Source organism: Cervus elaphus, chromosome 22 (assembly GCF_910594005.1).
Source record: "Cervus elaphus chromosome 22, mCerEla1.1, whole genome shotgun sequence".
In the NCBI taxonomy this organism is placed as follows: domain Eukaryota; kingdom Metazoa; phylum Chordata; class Mammalia; order Artiodactyla; family Cervidae; genus Cervus; species Cervus elaphus.
Genome location: NC_057836.1, coordinates 12,845,679 through 12,860,194, shown reverse-complemented (window position 1 = coordinate 12,860,194; position 14,516 = coordinate 12,845,679). Strand labels below are relative to the sequence as shown.

At 55.2% G+C, this 14,516-nt stretch overlaps 1 protein-coding gene across 9 annotated transcripts in view; it reads left to right on the top strand.

Annotated features, from left to right (window-relative positions):
- IQSEC3 (IQ motif and Sec7 domain ArfGEF 3) overlaps positions 1-14,516 on the top strand; it is an 88,313-nt gene that overhangs the window by 59,186 nt on the left and 14,611 nt on the right. For all 9 annotated transcript variants that reach the window (XM_043882380.1, XM_043882378.1, XM_043882384.1 and 6 more), the window contains exons 6-9: positions 8,549-8,671; positions 9,189-9,355; positions 11,790-11,929; positions 13,295-13,420. In XM_043882380.1, coding sequence (XP_043738315.1) covers positions 8,549-8,671; positions 9,189-9,355; positions 11,790-11,929; positions 13,295-13,420 — 556 coding nt within the window. The remainder of the gene's footprint in view (positions 1-8,548; positions 8,672-9,188; positions 9,356-11,789; positions 11,930-13,294; positions 13,421-14,516) is intronic.

Genomic DNA, 14,516 nt, shown 5'->3' with positions numbered 1-14,516 from the left:
TCCGGCCTTTTCATTTGCCTTTGTCCCCTTTCCACCAATGAGCAAGTGGAGCTGCTGCATCTGATGGCTTCATTCTTTCCAGCTGCCCCACGACCCGGGGGTGACCTGGCTTTGTCCTCTCCTCTGGGGCAGCGGTGGCAGCTTCACTTCCAGGCCCTGACTGCCTTGTCTGTTCTCTCCCACCTTTCCAGGTCTTGTGTGGTCTGGCCCTGGAATTCTAACCTGCTTCCCATCCCCCTCCACTCCCAGCTCCCCCCCACCCCCGGCCTGCACTTCAGGGAACACATGGTTTTTATCCAGCCCAGGTTGTGCTGAGCAGCACATCGAAAACTTAATTGCCCATCCTCCCCGGGAGACTGAGTGTGTGGGCTGGAGACTCAGACCGGCTTCTGTGAGGGAGGGCACAGGGCTGGGGGCTGGGCTGGCGGCTGGACGGGCTCAGGCTTGGATGAGGGGGCAGTGGGGAGAGAGGAGAGTGGCTGGACCCGAGAGGCCAGCTCTGACTCCTGCTCTGCTCCTAACAGTCTCTGGAGCTTTTACATGTCACTTCTGCTCCAGGCCTCAGCTTCCTCACCTGCAGAGAAGCTGGGCTGGGCTGGGCTGGGCTGTGTTAGCTCGGTCCCTCCAGCACCAGGGGTGAATCTATCTTTTTCCCCAATCCTTAGTGCGTTTGTAACATCTTGGCATCATGCAAAATCTTCTGCCCTAAAGCATGCTTTGTCATCATGCCAGAGCCACCCAGAGCGGCACTCAGGAGAACAGGATGGCCATTCACCACTCATTCACCAAATATTGAGTGCCTACTGTATGTAGGGAACCAGGGCTGAGCTGGGTATCCCATGTGTACCTGTGTGTGTGTATATAGAAAGGGGAAGGAACAGGCATGGCTTCAGGAAAGATACAGACCTAGGTGTCAATGGGGAGAGATGAGAGGAGGAACGTGGAAAGAGAGGCGAGGGGCCCAGGAGCCTCCAGTGGGCACTGTGGGCTTGGGGAGGGTGGAGGGCAGAGCCGAGCCCGGATTCTGCCCCAGTGAATGCCCCCCACCCTGCGTGCTTTGCTCTGCAACCACACAGGCCCTGGGCTCCAAGGCCCTGGCACACCCAGCCTGCACGTGGCAGCTCCTCCCCCAAGTCTGCATCACCCGGATGCCTGGTTTGTCCCCTGCAAGGTGCCTGGAGAGGACGGAGAGGCAGAAAGAGGCAGGCATTGGCGGGGCTGCCAGGCCCTGGGAGTTCTGGCATCTCCCTGCGGCTCAAGCCAGCATCCCCTGCCCCTTCCTTCCCCCCATCAGAGGAAACACAACAGTGAGGGGATTCCGCAGCGCGCCCTGCCCCCACCCGTGACATTCAGCCCGTCGCATCCATCCGTACAAAGCTGTTTACTGAATAAAAGACATAAATCACCCCTCCTCTTGGAGACTGAGACAGCCCAAACTGCCACACTCTCCAAGATACAGCCAGACAGGAAGGGGAGAGGCGGGGAAAGGTCTCTTGGAGGGAGAGGGCCTGGGAGGAGGGCGGACAGGGTGAGCGGACCAGACGGAATCTGCCCCTGACGCTGATCTGCGTTTGAGCATCACAGAGGTGGTGATATTTGCCTCCAGAATCAGGCCCTCGGTGCTGTTAAAAGCTGACCTCTCTTTTCATTCCTTTCTGTGCTAGTCCATGAAAGCCCCATTCCAAGAAGGAATGTGTCCAACCAGGCTTTACTGAATAATAATAGAAGGCATTCTGAGCTCAAAGGGCCATGTCCATTCCCGTGTTTACCTGGGTTTTGGCTCTCCCTTTTTTTTCTTTTTTTTTAGGAGAAGCCAGCCTCAAGTTTGTCATTTGTCAAATGGGGATAATAGAACCAGTCATATGAATTAAATTTTAAAATGGATATGAAGTGCTTAACTCGGTGCCTGATGCTTAGTAAATTCTTTTAAAATGTCAGCTATTTCTGTTACTGTATTTTCTATTTAAAACCACAGGGCATAAAAAGAAGCCCAGGGCATTAGACCCCCTCACCCCCCACTCCCCCCACGGCCCCTCCCCTAACACAGGGAAACCTCAGACTCCTCAGGGCAGGTCTCAGTTCACTGCTGGGGATGGGAGGGGCCGCCCCGAGCCTGGAGGAAGCCCTCCTCTGGTGCTGAGAAGGAAGGTCAGTGGGAGCCAGAGGGCTGTGGGGGTCGGAATTCTTGGGGGGGCTGAAAGCGCTCCCCTCTCCGTTTTCACACGGCTGGGAAATTTGCCTCTGCTCTATTTCCTTCCTGAAGTGTTCGCTTCAGCAGGTTTGAAGGCCAGTGGATGGGGGGCTGTTGCGTGCGGGTTCTCAGCAGCCTCCCTCCTGGCCCGCGTGATTGCCGCGCACGTGGACAGCATCTGTCCTTCCCACGGAGAAGCAGGGAGGGCGGTTTGGGGGTTGAGCAGTCCTGGGGAGCAGGGTGGGAGAGAAGCTTTCCCTGGGGGATTCCTTCTTGCACTGCGTCTGCTCCATCCTCTGTTAGATACTGAAGTAGGACGTTTCAGTCAAATTTCATTATTTCATTTCCCTGGAAATGTGTCGGCCAGCGTGTAACAGATTTGTTCTTCTTCGGGGACACTCAGAAATGAAGACAGATTGTCTGTCAAACTCAACAGGCTGGAATGCGCTGGCCTGTCTTCGCTGGGAAGCGTCGACTCCAGAAGGTCCTGGACGTTGTCTGCTTATAGCTTCCGATGGGTTGTCTTGCTCCCGAGGAGGTCCACAGGCAAGGGGAGAGCAGGCCGGCACCCATGCCCACCCTGGTGGGTCTGGAGGGGGATGGAGAGAGGCCAGGGGCAGACACGGATAGGAGGCTTTGCACAACTCTGAAAACTTGATGCTGCCCCCACTCAGAGGGATGGAAGGAGAAGGTCTCTTCTAACAGGGGTGTCTTGGGGTTTTATGACCTCGAGCCCTCCCCTCTCCAGTGCCCTTTCCTCCACCCTTGCCTACATACACACACACACACACACACACACACACACACGGATGAGAGATTCTCCTTAACAGTTAACAGTCACTGGCATTTCAGAATCACTCACTCCTGTACACGGAGACCCTGGAACTCCAAGTTCAAGAGTGGGATGAATTCCAAGTCCAGAGTTGAGACTCCCTTTGGCTTGGTCACGGGTACAGGGAAATTGGGCTTCTGTATAAAAATGAACAAACCCAGCACCCACTCCTTTCCTGAGCCCTCCAGTCCTAGCCCAGGAGGGGTCTCTCTCAATCCTGTGTGATAACTCAGGGGTGGCTCACACTGGCTGCTCAGTGCAAGGGGGCTTCCTGGAGGGGCGTCCTGGGGGGTCACACCCGCCCGGGGTTTCTCAGGAGGGCCGTGTGTGAGTGCGTGGGCGCTCACATGTGTCAAGTGTGTATCGTGTGCCAGCAGGCATGGTTCCAAGAGCCTCATACGCAGAGCCACGTTCTTTCTTCCCGGCAGCGCTGAGGTGAATGCTGGAGTCCGCACCCAGTGAAGGAGCTGAGTACCAGAGAAGGTGGGTTGCTTGCCCACAGAGCTGAGCAGTGGCTGAGATCTGAAGCCGGGCAGAATGGTCCACAGCCTGAGCCCTTAGCTCTGCACCTTCCTGCCTTCTGCTTCATCCCAGCAGGCGTCTGGTCCAGGTGTCTCTACTGCGCATGTCAGACTCCAGTTGTGAATCATGGTGCTGAGAAACACGCCTTGGACAGTCAGTTAGTCCAGCCCCCTCATTTTCCCTGGGCAGGGACTGAGGCCCGAGAGAAGAAACGTCTAGTGCCCTGGCCAAAATTAGATGCCCTCCTGTCCCCGCGTGCGTACTAAGTCGCTCAGTCTGTCTGATTTTATGTGACCCCCATGGACTGTATGTAGCCTGCCAGATCCTCTGTCCATAGGGTTCTCCAGGCAAGAACACTGGAGTGGGTTGCCACTCTCTCCTCCAGGGGATCTTCCCGACCCAGGGATCAAACCCACGTCTCTTGTGTCTCCTGCATTGGCAGGTGGGTTCACTAGCACCACCCGAGAAGCCCCTCCCATCTCTGGTGCACCTTTATTTGCTGGCCCCGACACTCTCATCTAGGAAGAAAGCAGAGCTGAGGAACTGGTCCACAAACCTCCATTGGTCTGAGCCGACTCTGTTTCCTCTCTCTGACAGCCTATGTTATAAACAGTTGATGGGTCTGGTGATGGACTTTCAGGCAGAGTTAATTGGCAATGATGGCAAGGGTGTTTATAGCTCTGCTAGTAGAAACTTCAGATCTGCTTAACCACCGGGCACATCAGCTCTGATTTGGTTCCTAACCAAACTTTCATTTCCTTTTTAAAAATATATTTGTGTATATATACATATACTGTCTGAGTCACTATATATATATATAGGCTTCCCTGGTGGCTCAGAAGGTAAAGAAACTGTCTGCTATGCGGGAGACCTGGGTTCGACCCCTGGGTTGGGAAGATCCCCTGGAGGAGGACATGGCATCCCACTCCAGTATTCTTCCTGGGAAATCCCATGGACAGAGGAGACTGGCAGGCTACATACAGTCCATGGGGTTGCAAAGAGTCGGACATGACTGAGCAACTAAACACACACACACACATGTTTTTTATTTTATTTTTATTTTTTTTATTTTTTATTGAAGTATAGCTGATTTACAATGTTGTGCCAATCTCTGCTGTATAGCAAAGTGACTCCATTATAGAGACATTCTTTTATATATTCTTTTCCATTATGGTTTGTCACGGGATATTGAGTATAATTCCCTGGGCTATACAGTAGGCCCTTGTTGGTTATCCATTCTAAATGTAATAGTTGCGACTACCAACCCTAAACTCCCAGTCTATCCCTCCCTCCCCTACGCCTTGGCAACTGCAAGTTGGGAACTCTCTGTTTCTTATACTCTGTTATAAACTGAGAGCTTTACATACATCATCTCTTCTAAAACCCATAACCCCACCTGCCCACTGGTGGGGATGTTACCTGTAACTAGGTGTTACAGGGTTAGCTCCATTCTAGAGATGAGAAAAGTGAGGCCCAGCAAGGCTAAGTGACTGGAACCTAACAGTTATATGGTGGAAGTGAAGTGAAGTGAAATTTGCTCAGTAGCGTCCGACTCTTTGTGACCCCTTGGACTATAGCCTACCATGCTCCTCTGTCCATGGGGATTCTCCAGGCAAGAATACTGGAGTGGGTTGCCATGCCCTCCTCCAGGGGATCTTCCCGACTAAGGGACTGAACCCAGGTCTCCCGCATTGCAGGCAGATTCTTTACCAGCAGAGCCACAAGGGAAGCCCAAGAAGATTGGAGTGGGCAGCCTATCCCTTCTCCGGGGGATCTTCCCGACCCAGGAATTGAACTGGGGTCTCCAGCATTGCCAATGGATTCTTTACCAACTGAGCTACCAGGGAAGTCTAAGATTCAAACCCCAGGATGCCTGACACCAACCTGACCTCTTCCTGACTCACCCCTGTCATCGGCACAGAGCATGGGTCTCGAATAGCAGCAGCCCCTGAAAACTTGTTAGCGATGTCATTTCTCAGATTCTAGCCCAGACCCCTGGCATCAGAAACCCTGGGGTGGTGCCCAGCCTCCTGTTTGCTGATCAGCCTGCCAGGTGGCTCTGGTGAGCCCTCGAGTTTGAGAACTACCGGGTGGGGCTGCTAGCCCGGCAAAAGGAAAGTGGCCTCGGCATCCTCACTGACTCCCGATTTGTGGGGCAGGTTCAAGGTGCGTCAGCAGCCATCCCCTCTGAGGCCCTCAAATGGGATTTTCTTCATTGTTGTGTCGTCACCAGGGACCCTGGCAGGCCCTCCTGCGTCAGCCTCCTCCAGCTTTGTTTTGTTGGCCACGTCGCCCTTTTGCAGAAGGCCCTGACCTTTGTTAGGCATGTTATGAGTTCCAACTAACGAAAATAACTCTGTGGCGGATGGGGATATTTTTAATTGAATTGTATGAGACGAGAACTGCAGAAATAACTCCCGGGTTCCTCCAGCTCGTGGTGGTGGGTGGTTTCGTTTTCCATCCTAATCTTGAAACTGGCCCGGCTCCGCCTGGAGCAGAGTCCCTCATGGGCAGCGCACACATCTCTCAGCCTTGGCCCGAGCCTCAGCTTCCAGGTCTTCGCAGTCTCTTCTGGCCAATTAAAAATCCCTGCTGCCATCATTACCTATTTTCAGGTCTCATCCAGTGCCTTTGTCTGCCAGACACTGTCTTGCTATCGTTAAAAAAAAAATAGTGGAGGTGACAACATTCATTTTGATCACAGTTGTGTACGACGCTTCATTTTCCTGCAACGCAGACTGATGCCATGCGTGGATCCATGCTAACGAGCAATTTTATGCAAGGTTGTACCTGTTTATACAGATGCAGGGAGTGTCTGTGTTTATGCTTCCCCAGCCCTTGCAAGGGGCTTGCCGCATCCCTGCAGAATCTCACAGGAAGGAGGGCACAGCCCCCGCTTCCCCTGACCTAAGTGGGAGCACCACCGGGATTACCCCCTGTCAGCAGCACCTCACCAGGCAGATCCAGACATCTCCCCGGAAGCAGCCTCATCAGAGCCAGCTGGCTGGGTTCTCATCACTCCCTGGCCTGCAAAGGTGGCCGAACAGTGGGAAGTGTGTGCACTCCACTCTGCCTCACTGCCCGCGGTCTGGAATCCACTGGCCCTTCCCTTGGCAGCCGTGTCCGGGGGTCAGGTCCAGCTGATCTGGGCCACCAGGTCAAAGCCCCAGCCACAGTGATTGGAGAGCAAGGCTGCAGGACGGAGCCAGGATGCTGCAGGGGCGACTGGGAGCTACCAGGGCTGTGCTTTGCTGGGGAACTCGGGTTTCATACAGGGGGTGTGAGAAGCCCTGGAAAAATTATAAGCAGGGCCATGGATGTCCTAGAAATGTTCTTCCGGAAGATGGTTTGGAGGCAGGGAGGCTTGTCCAGAGGCTACTGAAGTCACAGTTGTGGTGAGATGCTGAGGCCTTGACCCTTAGCAAAGGCTGTGGGGAGGGGAGAGGTGGGTGGAACCCTGAGCCAGGGAGAGGCAGCAGGGCCTGCTGACCGGAGTGGGCAGGAACAGAGGTGGCCGATCTCAGGGAAGAGCCTCCTGGGCTGCTGAGAATTCAGAATGCGCAGTCTTTGCTTCAGACCCACTGCAGTACTTTGTCCAGGTTATACCAAATAAACACGTATATACTTTCAGCTTTGAGAAGAGAGAGATGCTAGGTGTGGGGACATTATCTGAAGAATTCCTCAAACCAGACATTATCAAATATTTACTCAGGTCAACTTAAAATATTAAATACTTGGTAAAACATAAAAGATATACACCCTGACTTTCCTGCAAGAATTGCTAACACAGCCTGTGGCCTGGTGAAGGCTGCCCAGGGACTGACTCTCACCCTCAGCAGCCTCCTCTGTGCCTAGTAGCACCGTTATTTAACGTGGCCTCTTATGAACCCTGTAGATCAACCAAATGAACCCTCATCTCCTCCCCCAGTTCTTCCTTTAGGATATCTCTCAGATTCTGAGCTGGCCTGGTCCATTCGGGTCCATTTGATTTGTTCCGATTTAGCCCCATCTCTCGCCTGGCCCTCTGCAGGTGCATCCTGACAGCCCCTGCTTCTCTATTGCTCCTGCCCTTCCCTGTACGTTCATTCTCCCCCAACACCAGAGAAACCATCTTCAAACAAACTGGATTTGTCAATCCTCTGATGGTACCCTTCTATTTCTTTCCCCTGTGTTCAGGAAAAACCCTCCTACTCTCTGCATCGTATGGGAACTAAGAGAGGGCAGCATGGGGCGGGTGTGGGGTGGCCAGGCAGAGAAGAGTGGAGCAGCACGTGTATGCGGAAAAGGACACGTCAGCTCCACGTGGAAGCCTCTGCGGCCCTCGGGGGCATCAGGGCTGCTGCTTTGTGGGGCCCAGACTCCTGCCCTGATCGATGCTCACGACCCTGGGGACAGGGTGCCCCAGGAGGGCAAGGCTGGATGCGCTGAGGACCAGGAGGTTAAGCTGACTTGTCACTTGCTTGGGGGTAGGCAGGCTCCTGGGGTACGAACGCTCAGACACTGGAGGGGTAGTAAGAGGAGACTCCCAAATGAAACGGAAAGCAGGGAGAAAGCCAGGCCCCTGACAGGCTTTGGAGAGGACAGGAGAGGAAACTGTGTTCACCGTTTAAACCTCTGACTTCTGGATGCTCAGGGGCTGAGAGGAGAGGCCCTGGGATTTGGAGGCAGGAGGTCTGGGCTCAGCATCCTCTTAGCCAGAGGTCTTGGACTGCCGGCCGCCGCCCTGGGCCCCAGGTTCTGGTAATGGGAGGAGGACCCTCAGCCAGCACCTTGCAGGGCTGTCTGCAGGGGGAGGCAGGGGGTGAGGAGGTCCTCTTGGGCTATGGCAGGAGACCCTGGCATGGGTAAGTCCCTCCTGGTTGGTCTCAGGCCCCCAAGTCCTGTCTTTCCTTCAGGGAGGGGTTGTCTAGCCAGCAGGTGGGCTTTGCCCTCCTCCCCAGCTCTGGCTGGTGGAGGGAGGTCCAGCCCACTGCCCTTACGGCCCCCTCCCCTCCCGGCCTCAGCTGCGTGGTGGACGAGATGGACTTCTCCGCCATGGAGCTGGATGAGGCCCTGCGCAAGTTCCAGGCCCATATCCGCGTGCAGGGCGAGGCCCAGAAGGTGGAGCGGCTCATAGAGGCCTTCAGGTAGGCTCTCCCCAGCCCTCATATATGCTGGGCGTGGGGAAAGTAGGGGGCTGCCTGCTGGGGGCAGGAGTCCCCCACACGCCCAGGGAATGGAGGAAGCAGCTGGGGCTGTGAGCTGAGGACAGGAGTCCATAGGGGGCTGGTTGGGGCTTGGGGGCGGGGGTGGGAGGGTGGCAGGAGAGGAGGAAAGAAGCGGGCAGACCTCTGGGGCTTTCTGAGCTGGACCAGCATCTGGCCTCCAGATGGCCTGCTGGCACCTCGTGTGTCCCCGTCAACCAGCAGGTCTTTCCTGAGCATCAGTCTGAGGCTGGTACTGGTGGGGAGGGGGTGCCTGGGGTCTGTGGGTGCATTACACCTGCCCCATCCCCTCGGTGGGGGTGGGGGCCAAAGTTTGGGGTGACAGGGAGGCCCCCAGGCCTAAGCCCACCCTCGAGAACCAGACACGTTCCCGAGTGCGCCCCTCTCTGGAGCCTGGGGAGGGCAGGGCCCTCATGCCCCACGCGTGTCCCCGCTGCAGCCAGCGCTACTGCATGTGCAACCCCGAAGTGGTGCAGCAGTTCCACAACCCGGACACCATCTTCATCCTGGCCTTCGCCATCATCCTGCTCAACACCGACATGTACAGCCCCAACATCAAGCCCGACCGCAAGATGATGCTGGAGGACTTTATCCGGAACCTGCGAGGTAGGGGGGAGCTGGGGGGATGGCAGGAGCACTGCTCAGAGTCTCAGTCCCCCACGGAAGGCTGTCACCCCGGTGGTCAAGGGCACTGGACACTGCTCTCTGGGCCCAGGAGGTGGCTAGCATGCTGGGCATCGGGGGAGTCCTTCATGTTCTGAGTTTCATTATCGTGTGCCTTCTCTGGCTCTTTCTCTACCCATTGTGCTGGGAACTAGTTTCTTCCTTTTATTAATAGTCTAGAAACACATGCCTCTGAAATATTGCATCTGACCATTTCCCCTCTCCTTTTTCTCTGGACTGTGTTCCTGGAACTCCTAGTTTTCAGATGTTAGACCTCCCAGTCTGAGCCTCTGACGGTAACTTTCTGTCTGCCATCTTTGTCTTCTTGTTTGACTTTCTCGAAGATGGCCCTCGGTTTTATCTTTCAAATCTCCTGCTAAACTTTTCATTTCTGCTGTCATCTTTTTCATTCTCAAGAACTCTTTTCTGCCAAGTGTTGCTCTTCAGAGCATTTTGTTCCTGTTTTGTAGATGCAATATCTTCTTATGTATCTCTGAAGATGTGAATAATATGTTTCCACTTGTTTGTTTGTTTGAGTTTCTCTTTGCTTTCTTCTAAGTTCCTTTTTCAGTTTCCCCCATACTTTCCCTCTCTTGTGTTGGAGACTTTCCATACACAGTTGATGAAGCTTGGTTGCTCATCCACATTTAGCAGTGAGCCCCTACAAGGCTGATTAAAACTCCAAGTGTGCATGGGGTTACCAACTGGGGGGCTTTCTCATGTCGACATTTCATTAAGTTGTTTCACTGGGAGAAGTGACTGCAATATCTTTAGATACTTTCCCTTGTGCTGCTCAATCCCTCAGAAATGTCCAACCTGTGGCCCAGAGTGGGTGAGTCTCTCTGCCAACACTCTGAGAGCTTCATGGGAAGTGGGCTTGCGGGGGTCTCCTGATACATAGACAGCAGCTCCACCCCCCAGTTTTCAGGCCAGACTCTCACTCTTGGTTATGCTTAGTGTAAGTTGCTCAGTCGTGTCCGACTCTTCGCAATCCCATGGACTGTACCCTCCACGGCCCCTCTGTCCATAGGATTTCCCAGGTAAGAATACTGGAGTGTGTTACCATTTCCTTCTCCAACTGGTTGTGCTTGGGGTCCGCCAGCCCAGAGTTCCTGGTTCAGCCCTTCCAAAGAATGAAGGCTTGGAGTGGAGGAAGGGGTGGGGATGTCTAACTGCCTTTTTTATTCTAATTTTCAACCGATCTTCCTATTTCGAGCCCACCTTCACCTCCAGGCCTCTGCCAGCTCCAGAGCACTTGGTGGTTCTGAGCCTTCTAATCCCTCTGCTGGTTTCCGTTTCCACATTCCCAGGTGTACTGATCCGTGCGCTCATTCACCCACTTTCAGGTCCCCTGCTGCCCCCGCCTCTTCCCCCGTCTCTGCCGATTCCTTTTTCCGCGGCGTTCAGAAGGAGCAGAGGCGTGCAACCTGCCATCTCCACCTGGGAGCCCCGTGTGCTCAGCCCCTGCCCTGCTCCTCTTGGCCACAGCCTGGCTTCTTTCAGGGGCCCTGGGGGGTGCTTCTTGGTTCATCTGCCCAACTCAGAACTAAGCTCAGATGTGGAGACACGGGGTCAATCCAGAGAGTCGCTCATAGAAGGTGAAATGTCCTCTCAACACTTAAGAAAACTGCTTGGAGACCACTTGCCCAAGATGTTTTATTTTTCATTTTTCCCTCTTGAAGAGAGGAGTGTACAGTCGTTAAAAGAAGATTTAGAAGAAGTAGAAAGAAGATTTTGTTTATTGCTTCGGTTTCTACCTCCCGGGGAAAGTTGTTTTCATGTTGGTGTACTTCCTGCTGGTGTTTCTTGTCACCAGAGTCTGATCATTACCATGAAGTGGGAGATGGGTTGGTGGTCTTGTTACTGCATCACTGCGGGGGCTGCCCTGCTCTCCTTCACTTAATGTCCCACCCCTCCTTGTGCTCCCAGCAAGGAGGGGATCTTGTCACCATCTGACAACTAATCACTGAGCTCCCTATGGAGGGGAGGAAGGGGCCTGAAAGAGACAAGACAGCACACAGGCAGTGCCCTCGTGGCGGGGCTGGAGAGGGAGATGCTAGGAGGAGCAAAGGCAGGAGCCCGGAGGCTGTGATCAGAGATGAGGAGGAGGCCCGGGAGGTAGCAGCTGAGACTGGCTGTGGGGCACCTGGAGGTGGGGCTGGGACACATGCTGAGCCCTCGTACAGTAGGTGCTCTGGCCGGGGAGGTCATCTCTAATTTAGCAGGGATGTGGAGCCAGCCGTTGAAGGCTTTGGAGCAGGGACAGGGCCACATCAAGGCCACTCTTGGGGAATGTCACTCAGGTAGTGGACTTCCCCTCTCTGGCTTCAGCCCCTGAACCCCCTGACCCCATCCCGTCCCCACTCCTCGTCCCTAGGTGTGGATGACGGTGCCGACATCCCCAGGGAGCTGGTGGTCGGCATCTACGAGAGGATTCAGCAGAAGGAGCTCAAGTCCAACGAGGACCACGTCACGTACGTCACCAAGGTGGAGAAGTCCATCGTGGGCATGAAGACTGTAAGTGCCCACCGTGGGGTCACAGTGCTCAGCTGGAGGGGGGCTGGGGGAGTGGAAGTGGAAGGGGTGAGGGGTCACTTGCCTCCCCCTCTGGCCACAGAGGCCCTGTCTCCAGCTCCTTCCCTTTCTTCCTTGCACCCTCTTCCTTCCACCTGCCTATCTCCTTATCATTGCCTTGACCAGCTCCTGCAGTAGGAGGGGTGGAAGTGAGATGCTGGGAAAGACTGCCCGGGCTCTTGGGTTGAAGCCTTTGGAAGGCCAGTTAGGGAGGTTGGGGTGGGACGGACCCTGGGCATCCTGGATGATCTACTGAAGAGAAGGCAGGACATGGGCTAAAGCAGGCTCTTGACATGGGGTCTCAAACCCTTGGGGTGCCCCTGAGCTGTAGGCTGAGTCACAGTTTGCTCCAAGTTTGCAGTGGTTTTTAAGGGCAGTCCTCTCTAGGTGTCCACAGAAGTTCCATATACCGCAGACATAAAGGTCTGGCCTCCATCTCCCCAGTGCTGATCTCTCCGGTTCCTCCTCCCCATTAGCTGGCTCAGGGGGCAGTTTGGGGACCTTGCTGGAGGCTCTGTGCTGGACCCCTCCACCCATTCATGTGGGGTCAGCCTTTCCTGGCTAGAGCCCTTCATGCTGAAGTCCCAGCCTCTGTCAGGATTGTAGACGCCCCCCTGGAGCTGGTTCACACACTAGAGCAGGTTCCCAGTGTCCCTGGGACCAACCCCCCCCCCACCTTGCACACTTGTGTCTGGGTGTGCAGCCAAAAGAGGCGCAGCCCAGAATGTGGGGGTGCCCTCGAGGAGGCCTCGGAGGGAGAGGGGTGCACAGTGGTGGGACTTGAATGATCCAGAGGCTCTTTTCTTTTTCTTTTTTTAATGTTTATTTATTTATTTTTGGCTGTGCTGGGTCTTCGGTGCTGTAGGGGCTTTTCTCTAGTTGTGGGGAGCAGGGGCTACTCCTTGTTGTGGAGCCTGGATTCTAGGGTGTGTGGACTTCGGTGGTTTCAGTGCTTGGGTTTAATTGCTCCGCAACCTGTAGGATATTCCCAGACCAGGGATCAAACCTGTGTCCCCTGAGTTGGCAGGTGGATTCTTTACCACTGAGCCACCGGGGAAACCCCCAAGACTTTATTCAATGTCCTTCCTCCACCTTTTATCCTCTTACTTCTTCCCAGCATCATGAACCCCTCTTACCCAGCCCTGCTCCCCAAGGAGCGCGAGGAAGGGGAGAGAGCCCCGGGGAGGAGAGGGGAGGTTCAGGGTCAAACCAGGCCTGCATCTGCTCTTCTGGAAACTGGTGCTGGGGGGTGACGGCCGCGACGGTGGGCCCCCGTCCGCCCCCCGCTGAGCACCGTGCGCCCCCCAGGTGCTCTCGGTGCCCCATCGCCGCCTGGTCTGCTGCAGCCGACTCTTCGAGGTGACGGACGTGAACAAGCTGCAGAAGCAGGCCGCGCACCAGAGGGAGGTGTTCCTCTTCAACGACCTGCTGGTGGTGAGCGGGGAGCTGAGCCAGGAGCTGAGCAGGGAGGGGCTCGGGGACCACTCCCCCAGGGTGCTGCACACCCAGCGGCCGATTTCCACCGCCTGGGGTGTGAGGTGGCCCGGGCAGACAGGATAACCTCCTCTGTAGGTTATGAAGCCAAGGCGCAGAGAGCTTATCTGCTCGGGGTTCCCGGTCCTGGTGGGAATGGACTAGGTCCCAGGGCGTCTGCCTCCCCGTCATGATGAAAAACCTGGGGCTGGAGGGTAGAGGGCTGCACGTCCATCTGTCCCGCAGCCTGGGAGGTGCAGGGGGTCTGAGAGCGGCCGGTACTGTTCCTGGGTCCAGGGGAATGCTGGCATGTGTGTGTGTGTGTGTGTGTGTGCACGTGGGCACACATGCGTGTGCATGTCTGTACATCTATGCGGCATTCAGCCTTCACTCTTCAGTTATGTCTGACTCTGTGTGACTCTGTGGACTGTAGCCCACCAGGCTCCTCTGTCCATGGGATTCTCCAGGCAAGAATACTGGGGTGGGTTGCCATGCCCTCCTTCAGGGAATCTTCCTGATCCAGGGATTGAACCCGAGTCTCTTACGTCTCCTGTGTTGGTAGGTGGGTTCTTTACCACTAGCGCTACCTGGGAAGCCCTTTGAACACAGGCATCCATAGAGTGAATATTTAGTGAGTGTCAGCTGTGTCCCAGGCATTGTTCTAAGTGCTAGAAAGCAGGGGTGAATGGGGTCTGGTCTCTATCTCCTCTCCACCCCCACCACCCTCTCCATCCATGACTCATCCCGGCGCTGCCTCTAACCTTGTCCCACATCTGACGATGGCACCTGAGGTCCACCTCCAAAGAGCAGCAGAGTCAGCCCACCCGCCCGTGGGGCTCACCTCCCTCCACGCCTCTCCTCCATCCCCACCCCCTGACCCACCAGCTGTTCGCCCGAGGCCAGGTTCTTTCCATCTCAGACCCTGACTTTGCTGCTCATCGTCTGCTTGAAAAGCTCCCAGACCTTGCATGACCCCCTCTCTCCCCTCATTGAGTGCAGATGTCCCCCCACCTCAAAGGTGGCCTGCCCACTCACTGCCCAGTCCTTACACTACTTC